Here is a 16,755-nt window from a genome sequence, read left to right as displayed (position 1 = left end):
ACGCCCCCCGCCCCCCCCCCCCCCCCCCCCCCCCCCCCCCCCCCCCGCCCCCCCCCCCCCCCCCCCCCCCCCCCCCCCGCGGCGCCCCGGCGTGTAGGAAATGCAACTAGGATTAATCCCGTCGCCGCTCTTAGTATTTGGTAGAGTAAAGACTTATAAACTTGTGTAAAAATCAAAAGTCTAAATGCCTGAGTACCTTATTGAAGTTGTGTTGACATCAAGTTCACGATATCGATCCATATTCATGAGCCCGATATGTAAGGTACCTACCTAGGTAGGAACCCCTAACGTCACTTCAGAGGGAAATCCACAAATCAGATCGCAGGTTTCATACTTCATTTGAGTCTTGATTGGCTCAAGTTGTCAGAGCATAGGCGATATTAGCATGAGGTTATTTACATTTTAACCACTAGGAATAACGTACGAGGTGCGATATTAGTTAAGTTTTAACAACATCTTGTAAACTATTCGAAGTAAGTTATCTTGAAAGGTCAACAGAGTCAAATGGATTTAGGTACGCTCCTCCTGAATCTAAGAGATACCTTAGTACCAAGGTATGTAAGCATACCCTTTATCATGATTCTCAAGGGCATAATAATTATTTGACGCAGTGCTAATACCAGACACGTAACATGCCTACCTGCATACCTAGTGCATCTCCCTCGCCATCTACCCCTATTGTCCTGGATGACATGCTTCGTCCACCGCGTTATACTCGTAGCCCTTATAACCTCACAACTCATGTCGGCTCGCAATATTTCGACGTATTGGATAAAAATCGACTGATTCAAGGCACAGTGGCGTCTACTCCAGGTATGGTAGAGAGGGGAACTAGTAAGCAGCCACGTGGCCCCGATTGGGCAGACTACTTTATGCAACTACCAATATTTTGATTGATATCCCGCTTATCCAGCTACAAGCTCTTGGGAGCTTCAGCTATGGCGAGCAAATGTAGGCTCTAGGCCGAGGCTTCGTTGCGATTGGGTGATCAGTGCATACAAGCAGATCTGAGTCAGAAACTCGCGTTCCCCCTTACATTGAGATAGAGCTTCTGTTCGACTAAGGAAGACCAGTCGAAAAGCTTTATCATTCAAATGTTGAGTTTGGGGACATTAAGTATCCGTTGGATGACGCCGGGGAGAGCTCCCGACGAAAGCTAGAACGACCCATGGCCTTACCCGTCCTTCCCCTCGGGTCTTACAATGCATACCTCCATTGTAGGGGTCATTGCTGGAGAATAAACAATCCCAACACTCTGGTCCCGGGTTGTCCCGAACCACACGCCTGCTTCCGTCGCGCTACCACGGAAGCGGGAACCCCTTCCCACCTTCACCGCATGCACAGTTAAGAATCAACCCTGTAGGTTCGTTAGGGTTCGTCAAAGAGATCTCGGGGATTTTATGACCGGCTGAACCGATCCAGCACGAAGCCGGCTTGGCGCGCTATTCAATAAAAAAACCCGCGTTATGCCATAGGCTAGTAAAGATCTACGGTGTAATGTCGGTGCCGGGTCCGGTTTGCTGGCACTCAACTTCGGCCAGTACTGAATGTAGTTACAAGCCCTATTGATATTGAGTTGGGATGTATGTATGATTCATTAGTGTGCAAACTACCTGGTGGTCGCTTTGCAGGCCGCAGCAAATCCCCTACCCATCGTGTAACTTTTATATTGATGTCGATCGGACCGTGGGGGCTTGCAGACGTCACAATGGGTCCCTATTTCGCCGTCCAAAAGATCCGGACACTGTCTGCGCAATTCGGGTATGCCCCTCAGGAGATTCTGAAGCTGGTGACGCAATTGACGCTGGTCAAACCATTATGCTGTAGCATATCCGGATAGTGAATGACCGAGAAGATATGTGATATATCATTTTCTACGCCAATTTACGATTCAAGAAGCCTTCCTAATTCTATGAGATGATTCTCCCATAGGAAAACTCTGGGTATTGAGTCTTAAATGAGAATTATTCATTATTTAAGTGCTTATTCATAAATTGGATATAGTGAGAATTTGCTTGAATTTGAAGGCATAATCTCAGATTCATAACACAGGTAAGTGAATTTCAAACTTGACTACGTGGTTCCTAGTAATTAGGTACAATGGTAGAATGTTAATATTATCAGTACGAGAATATGTGCAAGGGCAAAGACTGCATTTTCGCTCTTGCAAAAGACGCCATGCGGCAGAAGACGTTCATCCTCCTCTACGACTCTGTTCACCTAGTGTCCATATCTATAGGTCATTTCCCCCTCTTCCTTTATCCAGTCGACTGATGTACAGCCTAAGATTATTATATCCATATTCTAGTTTCATGCTCTTTATCTGAGTAGGACAATACTACAGGCTGTCTGAATTTCGCAAAGGAAACCTAACAGCTGGACAGGCTCGAAGATATATCATAATTGCTTCACTTGGTCGTAGATAAACGCTGTCGATGGGAATGATTTCGAAGGCGAAGATTGACGCCGTGATGGCTTCGGCGATGTTGATGGCCTCCGAGACATACCAACCAATCTTTCTCATTCTAACCCACGAAGAGGTCTGAATGGAGAGTCGGGGATGATAGGTGACGGCCTTATTAGTCCATAACCTGTGCAACCTCGCATGTACTATCCTCTGCAGGTTGAGAAGTAAGCGCAATGCCGCCGATTACAGGCCCTGATTGAAGGAAAGCTGTGTCAAAAAGGGGCCTGTCCATGTTAGTACACGCTGCTAACCGCAATTAAGCTTGCTTGCCAACCGCCATGCCAAAAAAAGAAAGACTGAAGGTGATGTTATGCGCCCTGCTCACAAATCGACTAAACGCCGAAGTAACGGCCCAATGAATCCGCATTCAAGTTGTCTTCCACCCACAAAGACCGATAAAATGGTCTTCAAAATCCCGACCCGGAAACTAGAGATTATATAGTCAGATTCGTGATGGATATAGTACGATAGTTGATCGTATGCTAGATGGTGGCAGACCTAGGTAATCTTCACCCTGTCTTACCAGTATTGGGGGGTATTAGACTTCTGACACATAGTCAATATCTTGCCTAGGTACCTAGGTACCCAAACACATAGAAGTAGACTGTCACTGGGAGCCCTGAACTTGAGTGTGTACTCAAAGGTCGTGTCACCCCTATTGCGAAAGACGATTTGCTGAGATCTCAGTAACGTTCCCCGGCTTCTCACTGAGTTGAGAAGACTACTTGCCAAAAACCTGCGGATAATCCATGCTATCTTCGCCAACGTTTATTCGAGTCCTTGCCACATATGTAAAGGGCATTAGAGTGCTAATGCGACTTTCGCTCCTGGTTCCCTGCCCACCTCGGATGTTCAAACATCTGTGCTAAAACGAGTCATATCACCGTTCTCAATCTCAAAAGTGTGCTGTGATGATACGGCTAATGCCTGAATCACACATAATCGTGCAACATACCTTGAGTGCATGTTGAAGATTCTTCAGTTGCCGGGTATGCTCTGCAAGGATCAGTGCTTGAGGGTAAATAAGAAAGGACAGTATCATGGCGATATTTAATAACAAGTGTGCTCGGATGCGTATGAGACACGCCCAAAAAGGTGTGTGCGCGTGACGAATGGCGTTGATATACCCTCGAACTGATTACGTGGCCAGTAGGAAAAGTCATCGAGGCGGTCGTTGACTCGTTGCGGTCCGACTCGAAGCAAAGTACGGTCCGCCTTGGCAAATGCGCGTAACCGGTCGATTATATTGATCTAGCATTGAGTATCGTGGATATCGAGATGAAAAAAAGCAATGATCCGCCTCCGCAATGCTTGATTCGACCTCAGGAAGTACCTTGAATTGATGGGATCAACTCATCAGCGATTCGAATCACGTCTGGAGTTCGGAGATTCCCAATCCTCTTCAAAATAAGGAAAACCCCTTACTAAGATCACCAGCCACATTGTCATGCCTCCTCGTATCTTTAACAAAAGTGTGGAGGATTCACTAGTCGTTGAATCCTGAAAGGATTGATATATTGATGTTGAAATATAGGAAGACTAATCTCGGAATCTTCAAGAATTGGTGTCAAGGATGACCTTTTAGAGTGGTGTTCTACCAAATTGCCAACCGGTCCAATGACTACACCATGAAATCTATACCTGAATTGTCGCCCCCGGCCTATTATAGATGTCTAGTAACATTTGTACGAAATACTTCATCGCAAGAACAAGTTTAAGGGAGCGCATGCGTCGAACTTTTGTTAAATAGGTAGACGAACGACTACCATATTTATTTAGATCTTAGTTTATGGATCTCCGGAATTTAATTCTATGGATAATGATGCTAATTGATTTTGCTTGCATACTCGCATGTGCTCCAACGGAGATATACCAATTCCAAATTTGTTTGTCTTAAAATAGCGATGAAGCGCATTTTACTATATTATCTAGGTAGTCAATCCAGGGCAGTAAGCCGGTAAATATGGCTACAGAAGTTGTAAGTAATAGTTGGCGAGATTGTTCACCGACTGAAGCTTCTGTAATGCCTCGACGGAGACGTGGAGCGAATTCTCTATATCCCGAGCCTGGTTGGTTTCCAGCTCGTCTTTCCGGACTTCTAGGTGCTTTGCAAGTCTAGTTGCGCTTAGGTAGATCGTAAGAGGCATAAATGTGTGTGCCTTGAAGTAGCCATGGTGTTCGTGTTCCTTCGCCAGTCGAGCAATCTCTTGAGCTGCCCAAAGCCCTCGCTCTTGGATTTCCCAGATCAAGGATTGGTTTTGGTCGTTTCTTGATAATGACTCGACAACCCGGCACAGATATATGACAGCCGCGTGAGCGACCATATATGAGAATATAATCATGGGGTTCTCAGCTACGGTCATCGAGGGGTAGTTGACTTGGAGATTATTAAGCCGGCGCGTAAGCATTCCGTCTAACCAATCGTGTCTCGAAGAGAAATCGAGGGGGATGTTGCTGTACAGTGTTTCTATCGTATATATTTGCTTATGGGAGAGCGCTCGACTGCAGATTGTGACCAGGATAACGCATTCCGCTAGTGGCGCATAAGGTCTTATTTCTGCCGAAGACATGGTCTCTGCTAGGAAGCACTCCTGTGGTACGAGACCCCTCTGGAAATCAATATCCAGGCATGGAAGACGTGTGTAGACCTATTAAGATTAAGAATGAGCAATAATCCCCGCAAGAATTTCTTGGTGCTTGCGCTGCCGCTTATGATGGGCCAGAACTCACCACCTCCTCACTTAATGTCATAGGCGCGCCTTCGCTGACGCTGATAAACCGGTCAAGGCAATAAGCCACCCAAAAAGTGCGCCTTTTCTCTTCGGTCGATATCGGGTCTTCCTCGTGCTCCGGTCCCAGGGGTTTGGGTCTATCAAGGTCGTAGAGCCTTAAAAGTTGCACCAAACGAAATACTCGGCCGGCACTAATCCAACCGCGACGGTAATTCGTTCTGGAAAACTCATAGAAAGTGATCAGAATCCACGCTTGAACATGTTCTATATGGCAGACCAAAGCGTCATTGCCATTCAAATCCAGCTGATCAAGCATAAACCGAGTCTTGGCGTACATAGTCTCCTGAAACCCGCCAAACTGGCTCGAGAAGGCGGTAGCCGATGTCCACATGGCATATTGTAGACATTGGCGTGCCTCGCTCATATTATGCCCATCGCTCATCCATCTAAAAGTTTTCGGCTGGTTTAGGATTGGGATGATTGGATGAACACGGTCAAAGTAGAGTTGTATCCTGTCAGTTGAGTAAGTCTCCGTAACCGTAGATAGTTGTTCTAGAACTCAAAAGAACCTACAAATCAGCTTTTGCGAGATCTGGTAAAAAAGCATCGCCGATAGAAGCCGGACTTTGTTTCGGCGATGGATATGATGCTGCGATGGTAGGCACGACCGGCACATCAGGGAACAGTAGCGGAGAATGGGGCACGCCCTCTGGTGGTCCCCAAGCTAGAGGTATCGGATTGACCGGTGGATGTTCATGTTGGTGTATGTCCCAGTCCGGTACTGTGTTGACAATGAGCTATGATCAATGTACGTTGTTGAAGATGTCTCAGATGTGTCGGGGATGGGCCACCGTCTGACAGGGGAAACTCATGAAAGAAGCAAGATGTAAGCTCTAAGCACATACAAGGAAACTGGGCCGTAACATTCTCTTTTTCTGGAGATTCGGTCGTCAAACCGAGCTCGTGTCCATCGCCGTCCTCGTTTTGTGATGTAGAGAGACGACGCTCTAGTGCTACTAACCCAATATTTAGCACTAGCAGCGACATCGTGTTGGAGATCACCTACCGATACGACTACGGAGAGCACCTATGCTCCCTTTCTTGGGGCCGCGAGGTACGCGACGGTCGTTCACTTCGCACGGAATTTGGGCATTTGCGCAAGCACCGCATTGTGGACGCTGCCTGTCGCACCGAAGCTTCTTCTTACGGCATTCTTTGTGATTCATCCAATTAGTATCGGGTCCGAATGAGACGCCGTAGCAGGTCTGTTCTAGATTCCAAGGTCCTCATCCTTCTCTTTGGCGTCATACGCCGATTTCTTACTTGTGTTGCCAGGGGCTGAGACGTTAGAACGTACCTTCACAGGCATATCCAGGTTGCTGACGTGGCTCGGCCCGTCCATACATGGCGCTCTGTTTAACTCACAAATTCGGGGGCTCGAGCAAATTTGGAGGACGTTGATGAAAGAAAGAAAAAAAATTGAAACTTATCTCATAACTTCATATCATAATGGCTGCTTGAAGACTTCATCGGTAAAGCCACTGGTTTTGAGGGGATCTCTAAGCCATTAAACAGCAACGTGACGAGAGAGTCGTCAGGATTAAAAGATAATTGCCAAGAAGGTATGAAAGGGCTGGCTGCTTACGCCACTTCGGGAACCAGTTAGCGACTTTGCTACAAACTGAGTGGGTTGTCTTAACGTCGTTGTCCACATCGGAAAACTTTTCATTGACTGTCAGCTGGCTTCTATCTACGCCATTACTCAAGTGGGAATTTTACATCAGGTCTATACCTAAACTGTTCAATCCTGAGCTAAATCTAGCCAATCTTTGTGAGGATCAACATTGGAAACGGTCAACGGCATAGCCTGCATAATCCCCTGTATTTCCCGACACTCGTGTTTTCGTAGTATCCCGCGCGTATGAGATGTTTGGTACCGGTATCTCCCATATTTCTCAGCCCGGAATGCACTCATCGATCCGAGATCTGATGAAGGGTGCAACGGAACTACCCTGGTGATCGAAGGGTAGTAGCATTGATACCCTGCATCTTGTTCCGACTACCGACATAAGGCTCATGAAGAAAGCCTCTGCCCCGTTTTGGCGGTCTCACGCAGAATCGGCAAAACGACTTCCGATCTCATGCACCACCAATTAACTCCAAGGGATCACCTGGTAAGAGCTTTGAGAATATCATTCTAGGCTCATATAGCCTCTTTATAAGATCATATCTGATAGTGAGGTTGACTACCTTGACTAGACTCAATATATCCAGACCAAAGGCAGTCGATCAGTCAATGAATTGGATTAGGCTCTTGATCGCTCCCAAGTAAAGCAAGAGACCCCATAGCGGAACCATCCGTTAGCGAGCACGTTCGTCATTTTAGTTCATTCCCAAGCCAATAAGATCTAGGGGAACCGTTGTGTTGGGATTGATGGTGCCCCGGGATTAGAACCGATCTTAGAAGGTCTGACGAGAAGCTCCACTTTTCTATACGTTCAGGGTAGATTATATGTAGATCGCAGCCAGGGCAAAAGAGAAAGTGAATCATCTTGTTGATGAAGTAGTTGGTTGATTGGTTATTAACCTTTGAGACATTGTCTTTCTCCCTGACCTAGTCCTGGCTACCAGGTAGGTAATGTCTTACATGAGAAGCTTGCTACTAACATGCCTACAATTCTACATATAACGAAATGATCGCAACTCGTGGAACCGAGCTGCCTAGGCACATAAGTTATAGAATAGGTGAATAACTTATTATTGTTCCTCTCAAGCATACGAAGATATGAAGTCGAATCAAAATAAGGCATAGGGAACGCCGTCGACAGCAGGATGAGGATCCGACACTCTAGTAATGGTAATAGTCTTTCTATGGCATGTAGAGCACAGACGCGCACTAACGCCTACCTACCTATGTAGCTACCTAACTAGGTAGGTGTATAGGACTTAATCATATCGCCACGTTTGATGAGTCGAGCAGGTTGCATCTCGTCCTGCGAGGCGCGTCTCGACGCATTCCTCCCTTTCAACCAAAGGGAGTTTTTATTGCATGATGGTACCGTCATTATAGTCCTTAAACGTCTTCGTGATACACTTGGTTGAGGATAGCCTTTTGTCGACATCCTTAGGACTTGGTTCGTTTTTGTCCAATGCATGTGCGGCCATCTTGCGTTGAACTCTCATATGGTCTGCCGAAGTCCCGATAGTTGATATCATCGCTAAACTTCTAAGTACTACATAACTTCAGCCATCTGCTCAATAGGGCGCCATGTGTATTCTAGGCTCTCTGGAACCTTGTTAATATTGCTGCAGAGGGCGTAAGGTTGCAGAGTGGTATGCAAGGATAGACCTGACTTTCCTGCCGCCATATTCGCCACAGCTAAGTTAGGGAACAGCGTCTGCTTAGAAAGCGAACAAATTATATAAGCATAAACATGTTGTTGGGCTGATATTTCGATCTCTAGATCGAAAACCTCGCCCCTTGATCAGAGTAGTTGACGTATCATTTACGCTTCGACAAAACTGTAGCCTTAACATAGTATCATCCACTTAGGGAAGGTAGCATAGGTAAACATGAAGGTATCCCCGCTAACTCCGATCCGCCATATAAGGTCTGATCTCTGGCAGATAGAAGTCAGGGAAAACCGCTCATGTGTTAATGCTACTATATTGCACTATAAATAATCAAAACTATCCCCTGCATTGTATAATCGAGATCCACCGCCCGCTATATTGTGTATGAGTTACCTATAAGGGTAAAGAAGGGGATAGTTTGGAAAGCAGTGCAATTAAGTATTGTTAGCACATAGGCGATCTTTTCTGACTTCATTCTACTCTAAGTGGAACGCGTGCCATATGTCGAGGGATCTGGGCCGTGCTAGTCAGTGGATTGAAGTACAATTTCGACGAGCGTCGAGATTGGCGAGCATGTCCCTGAGGTTGTAGGTTAGTTTACCAAAAAGTTGTAAGAATTGTGAGCTATTCTTAAGCCCTATTATGGACGGTTCATGTAATACAGGAGGAGGACTAGGTATGCTCAATACTGGCTCATCCAGCGCCATCGAGTCTAACAGCCATATTAGTCATCACTGACACCCCACGTAGTACGTAGGTAATTGTTTAACTTGGTAGTGGACGGGAGAGCCGAGAGGTTGGTGAGTAGTGAAGATGGCAGGATACCTATGAGAATTTCTTCCGGATCCAATGGAATATTCAATGTATACCTAGTAGCCTTGTATGACTATTCTAAGATGAAGCCTACTCAGCCACTATTTTGTAACGCTTCTACTGTGCTGCTGTTTGCAACAAGGCTCGAAATGCCATCCATGTGTGTGCTATGACCTCCTGGTGCACCGTGCTGTTAGGGATATCCGCGTTCCCGAAGGCGCGTGTCCTGACAACTGAATTCGTCTGAACGCGTTCGATGGTCTTTCTACTTACCTTCCTAGGTGCTTGGAATATGGATATCTCTGAAACAATCCCGAATCTGGACGCGATACCAAGAAAGCCAATTTATTATTATTTGCAGGCTTCCAAATCCCCAAATGCTTTCCTCAACCCAGTGGTGGACATAGACACACATTTAAGTCTACTTAAGGTGCAATATCAAATGGATGATTTCAACTTGGCGAGGTGAGTAGGAGAGGATTTCAATTGGTCGCAGAGATCTCTCAAACGCGTTTGTCGTTCTGAGTGGCGCAGAACAAGCCTAATGATCGACTATTAGTGTCGTCGATGTGTAGAACACCATAAATCCGCTCAAGCTTATATCATCTCAGCACTAAGCGGTATCTTCACAAAATTGCTCTTTGTCAATCCTTATAAACACTATGCCTAGATGAACAACTTTCTAGCCGCGAGCGATGTGATACTCACCACCAAGGGGCCAAGGCTAGCGATATTCAAACCTGAGCGATGCATTCTAACGTCTGACATAGCGCATGATGAACGCCGAAGTAGCCTATCTTGTAAGTATCGGGCGGAGATGGCGGAAAATGAGCCGAATGAGCGCTGATCGAAGCCAAGGTTTCAGGTCAATCTCTGCCACCCATTGGCTCATCCCGACGTCCGACATCTTACTAGATCCTAGAGTCGGGCCTGATTCCAGTTCTGAAAAAATAGGCGCGTTCAACGGGACGGTAACAGCCCTTAAATCCCCGGGAGGCGAAACTTATATCTTCATTATCCCGACAATTCGAAATAATGTTGAATCACTACAGGGAAGCTACCCAATATGGGGCAGCTCAGGGGTCACTAGTGGCCCGCGGAGGGCGGACGATGGCGCTACAGTGCCGCTAGATCCTCTACCTTCGAGGGCCGCAACACTTGTAATGATATCCTTAGCTGCTTTTTCTATGCCACAGCGCACCGGAAAGGAAAATGAGCCTGCTAGCTACCCGTCTAGGCAAATCACTCACCTGTTCAAAATACGTCACGGAGAGACAGTGGCTTGGCCTCCCATAAGGCGGCCGTAGTCTGCAAAAAGATTATGAGACAGAAGGGCCGCCACAATATTGAACTTTTAGATCGCCGACATCATTAATTGCTCCTTTCTAGCAAAAGATCTGATATCACGATACGGACACATGCAGGTATCAATATTTAGAAGACACATGCCGATATATGCAGAAATAGGAACGATAGCAAGATTACCATGTACGTACTTGTATATTTGCGTGCTTATGTGGGCTGGCTATTAGATATCGTCGGCGACATGGGCCATGTAGAATCGATGGCTCGCCAGGGTCTTTCTCTTTTCATCAGATTCTACGGATTTCTATCATCCATGTTATCGAGATGGCGAGTACATCCAGCTCGGTGTCACACGCCGAGAACCAAGAAGCCTCTAACATAAATTCCGATGACAACCAGATATCGCACTTGCCACCATCAACGACGACCATAGCCACCTTCTCATCATCATCGCAGAACGAGCTGCATCGGACTTTGAACAGGTCAGAGGAGAAGCAGTTTCTTAGCACAGAGCTCGAGGGACGCCAGCTCCCCAACGCGACCGCTGAAGAACACAACGTAAATCTAGATAGACCGCAGGTAGTGACAACTTTATCTAGCTTTTTAAAGTCACATAATGAACTTCATCGAGCCATCGAAAATCCTGTGGAACACGAAACCGATGGGATAACTTCCGAAGTAACATTAGCCTTCGATACCAAGGCCGAAGAGCAGCAACTTTCTGATAAGGAGACCAAAGAGCAAGGAGTTCCCGGCCTAGATTCTAAGGAACCTGGAGGTGGTGAAAGGAGCCTCCAGGACGAATTAGGGCACAAGAAGGAGGTGGATAGTCTCTCTAGTCCAATATTGGTCAACGAACAAGATGAGGAATATATCCAAGGCCCCAAGCTGTACCTGGTCCTGAGCTCGCTCACAATCGTCTACTTCCTTGTCATGCTAGATAATACCATTCTCGCGACCGTGAGTATACTCCCAACGCCTATTGGCTGAAGTAATACATACCTATACTGATGACGTCTTAATAGGCCATCCCGTATATCACCGACGAGTTCCATTCTCTACTGGACGTTGGATGGTATGCTAGCGCTTACCAACTAATATCGTAAGTACCCTCTCTGATGCTAAGGTAGACACATGTGTGTATTGACAAGAACAAGGTCAGCATTACAGCCATTGGGTGGTAAAATCTACTCCAAACTTAGTTCGAAAGTACGTTGATTCTCCTGAATTAAATGGACAAGCGAAGGAATTCATTCTTACGTTATCTTACAGTGGTCTTTCCTCATCTACCTCATCCTGTTCGAGATCGGGTCGGCTGTATGCGGTGCTGCTAAATCTTCGGCCATGCTCATCGGCGGGAGGGCGATTGCGGGAGCGGGTGGATCAGGTCTCCTGAATGGAGCTTTAATCATTCTCAACTCTTGTGTTCCGCCACATCGCCAACCAGGTACTTCCACCTTTCGCTATAGGACATAACTTAACTAACCGGGCTTCAAGCTGTCGTTGGCATCCTAATGAGCCGTAGGTCAACCAATCAACCTCGATGAACAAATAGCAGACACTAATAGGGCGTCTAGTTGGTCAATTAGGTATTGCCTTCGGACCCCTTATCGGCGGAGCCTTTACCCAGTACGTGACTTGGAGATGGTGTAAGTAATCCCTCAATTAAGTACCTCCCTAGCTTACTAACAACTTTTAGGCTTTTATATCAATCTTCCTATCGGCGGCGTTGTAGGTCTCGCGATAGTCTTCATTCGCGTTCCAGACCACATCAAGAAACCCGACCCACGCCAAGTACTCAAGCACGCAATCATGGATTTCGATCTTCCTGGATTCATCCTTTTTGCGCCGGCGGCCATAATGTTCTTTCTCGCGCTCCAGTACGGCGGACACCAATACCGGTGGGATAGCTCGCAGATTATTGGCCTCTTCTGCGGCGCGGGAGTAACCTTCATCATCTGGCTAATATGGGACATCTACCAGGGAGATAGCGCCATGGTACCGCGTTCGATGATAAAAACGCGCGTCGTGTGGGCCAGCTGTATGACTGGCTTCTTCATGGGCGGGACAGTCTTCCTTACAGCCTACTACCTACCCATCTACTTCCAGGCCGTGCTCGCCAAATCGCCATTTACAAGTGGTGTAGCTGTTCTACCCAATATCCTAGCACAGATGGTTTTCGGACTTATATCCGGAGGCTTAGGTAAGTTGATGGTTCTGGCTCGTCTCTTGATCCAAACCGATTCCTAACTTGAGCACAGTTCAGAGGATTGGGTATTTCCCACCATTCATCCTAGCGGGTACCGCTCTAAATGCCATTGGATGCGGCCTTTTGAGTCTTTTCGCACTATACACCCCCACGAGCCACTGGATCGGGTTTCAAATAATAATGGGAGCTGGCCGTGGTCTGACTATGGCAGTCGTATGTCCTTCCCCTTACCCCCGGTCTCGTGGTTGCTTTGAACATTCTGATGAAACCACTAACATTCTCCTTGCTTTAGCCCTTTCTTGCAATGCAGAACAGTCTTCCGAAGGAGATGATACCTAGCGCGATGTCAACCTTAGTGTTCTTACAGAATTTTGGCGCGGCTGTGATGGTCGCCCTGGGACAGACTATTCTCACCAACAGCCTCGTCACTTTGATACCACAGTACGCCCCGGGGGTCGATCCATCTCTTATTATCAACGCCGGCACGACATCCTCAGCTATATACCAAGCCGTAGGCGCGGAGAAGCTACCAAGCGTTCTTTTATCTTATTCGAAAGCTTTACAGCGCGTCTGGTACTTCACCGTTGGTATTGCTATACCACCTTTCTTTATAGGTTGGTGCTTTACCTGGGAGAACATTCGCAAGAAACCTAATGGGACGGACTTACGTGAGTCCAGTGAAGCTTTGAAGTGATGAAGGCCCTTTTCGGATGATATGAGAGGCTACAGACGACGTCTTGCATTGGTATTGGCGTTTGGGGGAAAGGGAAACGAACCGAGGCTCTGGTACAGGAAATCATAATACCCCCAACATATTACATTGCTATTTCAAATCATATTAACTTAATTATCAAACCTCATTGTATCAATGAATCACCCTACTGTTTTACTGTATAGCAGGTAGGTACCTTCGGGCATGTTTTAGGTAAACAAGACAGCACAGCCTATATGCGTATGGTATATTAAAGCAAGCGATAATGGTATAATCGAAACAAAGGAAACAACTTCTAACTTAACGATGCTTAGGGATCCCGCCTTGAATCAGAGCGTAACGATAACCTTGGTGGCGGAAACCCCTCTCAAATTTGTATCCATCGCTTCTTGGATAGATTCCAACCCTCTCCCAACAACCTGCGGTTCAGGTTTAACATGGTACTCTCCGCTAGCAAGAGCCTTGGGCAGAAAATCTTGGTAGATCATCTTTCCAACATCATCAGCTATCACATCCGGAGCCCAAATAAACTTCGTCTCCACCCCTTTAAACTTCGACATAAGAGAAATCTTAACGTTCCACCATAGAAAACCCAGCATGACACCCATCACTTTCACGACGTTCTTCGGCATTTTTGCGGGGTTGATAGGGACGGTGGTTTGCGCGACGAACTTACGGCCATTGCCCGGCACCGCGGCTAAGATGTTAATGCATGCCTCAAGAGACCCGTTGCCTATGGCCATAGCGCCCGCGCAAGTTTTATTCTTTAGAGCCGCGATGATCGTAGCGACCGTATTAGGGTCCCTGTAATCGTAGACTTGAGATGCGCCCAGCTCCTCCAGGAGACCGAAATTCTTCGGCGACGCCGTCGCAATGACCTCATACCCAGCGGCCTTAGCGAGCTGAATAGCGCTACAGCCGACGCTACTCGAGCCACCCCACACGATGAACGCCGGTTTCTTGTCTTGGGACTTGAGCGGCGACGTCGGATATTGCAATGCATTGTATTCTCTCATGAAGAGGCCACAAGCGGCAGTGGATATGCTCATGGGAAGCACACAGGCTTTTTCGTACGGCAGATCGTCGGGGATCTTAGTCGCCAAGTAACTCCGTAGTACGGTGTAGTGTTGGAATGCACCTTCTGGAGCACCGGCTGAGCGCTTGTCCAGGCTAGCAGCGAAACCCAGTACACGATCACCAGGCTTGAATAGCTTCGCTGCCTCTCCCCCTTTGCCGACCTCGACGACCTCGCCAGCAACGTCGCTGCCAAGAATGTGCGGATATTTGATCCAAGTGAACATTTGGTCGCCGCCATGCTGCTTGGTGTAGTCTACCGGATTCACAGCGATGGCAGCATTCTTAACGACAATTTCGTCCGGGCCGGGAGCCGTGTACGGCGCAGGTTTGACTTCGAGGGGGATTGCGCCTGCCTTTACAAGGTATGCGGCATAGTTCTTGGGAGCCATCGTATGTATATGTAGGTAAGTATCAAGTGCAGATGATCCGGGTGATAAAAGGGCTTCAAGGCCGTATAGATTAGGAAGACAAATGCTTTCGTAAACTTCAATATGAGACGATGTGAAGCAAAGCGCGAGTTAGGAGCTGGCAAAGACTCAAGGTTGAGTATGATGATACAATTCAAATCTCGATTTCTTAAGGAGTCTAGTAAGATATATATAACAATCTACTTGTTACTAACCCTCTGTCACAGTCTAGTCGTCCAAGATGCGTTGAACTTCTCTGTAGCGAATGTACAATGTATAATGCGGGTCTAAGTTGAAGATCTCCCAATACCAAGCCCTATCTAGTCTAGTGGGACCCGGCAATTACAAAGAAGCGGGTCCCGCATCGTAGGGCGACAGGGATTCCGGATTTAAGACTTCCTAATCTGGACAACTTCAAGTCATCGATAGGCCATTATTGCTTCAACACTTAGAGTTAACTCCGGCAGAAAGTCAATTAAAGCCGAAGCATGACAGCGTATCTAATGGAAATCGCTCCCAGGAATCCGACTGTGCTACACACTTGCATGTTAAACACGTGTATTATCTAATACGATTGGATTAGAAAGAACTGTCGTTGGTATTGTATTATTAAGATTAACCGACCTTAATCATTCACTATGCCACCAACCTAGTTCATGTCCCTGTCGCTTGCGACCCCTCGCTTCGCGAAGTTCCCGAATGTCCAGGAGTTAATCTCTTCGCGACGCCGGAGGCTAGTGTACTTAGGCTTAATAAATGTGGAATTAACTATCAGGAAATTCCAAGATATACGCATGATAGTAAACTCTTAAAATAGTGATAGGTACTAGATACCCAGGTAGGTCATCAATGGCCTTACCTTGACTAAGGTATTGCTGATGCAAAAGGGAAATTTGCGCCAGGTGACAGTCATGAAAGATCAGATGTTGGTCACCCAAAGTAGGAGTTTTAGTTAATTTTTTAAAATATAGCTAATATAATTGAAGACGGGAAATTTTGCGAGATAGTCCGGAAGTCATACAGGCCAGATACTGATGCGCGTTCTATCGTGCAAGGTATTGGTAGAGCGCAACGAGACTTTAGGTATCTACCTAGGTATACTGGAATATTCCGATACTGACAGGTTGATGAGCGACAAGATGAACGAGGAATATCGCAATGATATACGGTTCAATTAGGTCCATTGAAAAAAGGTAACGGCGCCATCGCTGTCCAGAGGGGGGAGCCAATTGCGGATACTCAGAAGAAAATAACGAATCGAGATAAAAGCCCATCGACACCATCGAAAGAAACACAAACAAGTGGATGACTTCAGGGGGACACCATTAAACTAAATGGCCACAACACATAACTAACTCTGGGACTCACTACAAGTCATAGATAACTACCTTCAAGAGACCATCTTTCCTCTTTAAGTACTCCAACGTTTCCCTTCGCTGTGTAAGAAATGTTGCCAATCATAACACGGCTAAGGTCAACGAAACGGATCACATAGACCATAAAGGGGAAACAATTGAATCAAATATATTTTCGAAACTATGTCGAAGACGGCTTGGACTATTGTCAAGTAGAAATCCGTAGACACAGGAAGTAGTTCACTATTGTCAACTTTGATATCAAACCATCATTGGCATGAGACAACCTTTTCATATATTCGCACAGTCGGGGCTTTACTGATA

The 16,755-nt window shown here is 46.6% G+C and overlaps 4 protein-coding genes across 4 annotated transcripts in view; 1 reads left to right on the top strand and 3 right to left on the bottom strand.

The window, feature by feature from the left end:
- F4807DRAFT_74058 (uncharacterized protein) overlaps positions 1–321 on the bottom strand; it is a 1,362-nt gene extending 1,041 nt beyond the window's left edge. Inside the window, exon 1 of the mRNA XM_048003424.1 lies at positions 197–321. The gene's annotated coding sequence lies outside the window, so the exon portion shown is untranslated. The remainder of the gene's footprint in view (positions 1–196) is intronic.
- Positions 322–4,203: 3,882 nt separating this feature from the next.
- On the bottom strand, positions 4,204–6,954 carry F4807DRAFT_424388 (fungal-specific transcription factor domain protein). Its single transcript, XM_047997872.1, has 6 exons — positions 6,557–6,954; positions 6,266–6,412; positions 6,105–6,215; positions 5,773–5,980; positions 5,198–5,711; positions 4,204–5,115 (listed from the first exon to the last, which is right to left on the bottom strand). Exons 1-6 carry the CDS (start codon positions 6,603–6,605, stop codon positions 4,435–4,437), a joined length of 1,710 nt encoding a protein of 569 aa, XP_047854765.1. The 5' UTR covers positions 6,606–6,954; the 3' UTR covers positions 4,204–4,434.
- Positions 6,955–10,995: 4,041 nt separating this feature from the next.
- Positions 10,996–13,574, top strand: F4807DRAFT_460074 (MFS general substrate transporter; the record flags this gene model as incomplete). Its single annotated transcript, XM_048001467.1, has 9 exons — positions 10,996–11,631; positions 11,697–11,773; positions 11,829–11,880; positions 11,944–12,118; positions 12,169–12,192; positions 12,249–12,320; positions 12,371–12,874; positions 12,933–13,093; positions 13,173–13,574. The coding sequence occupies 9 exons, from the start codon at positions 10,996–10,998 to the stop codon at positions 13,572–13,574; spliced, it is 2,103 nt and encodes a 700-aa protein (XP_047854764.1).
- A 252-nt stretch (positions 13,575–13,826) lies between these two features.
- Positions 13,827–15,328, bottom strand: F4807DRAFT_73822 (zinc-binding oxidoreductase CipB). The gene has a single exon (XM_048003423.1). It carries the CDS (start codon positions 15,056–15,058, stop codon positions 13,922–13,924), a length of 1,137 nt encoding a protein of 378 aa, XP_047854763.1. The 5' UTR covers positions 15,059–15,328; the 3' UTR covers positions 13,827–13,921.
- Positions 15,329–16,755: the final 1,427 nt, after the last annotated feature.

Source organism: Annulohypoxylon truncatum, assembly GCF_022578515.1.
Source record: "Annulohypoxylon truncatum strain CBS 140777 unplaced genomic scaffold F4807scaffold_14, whole genome shotgun sequence".
Classification (NCBI taxonomy): Eukaryota; Fungi; Ascomycota; class Sordariomycetes; order Xylariales; family Hypoxylaceae; genus Annulohypoxylon; species Annulohypoxylon truncatum.
This window is presented reverse-complemented; position numbering and strand designations above follow the sequence as displayed.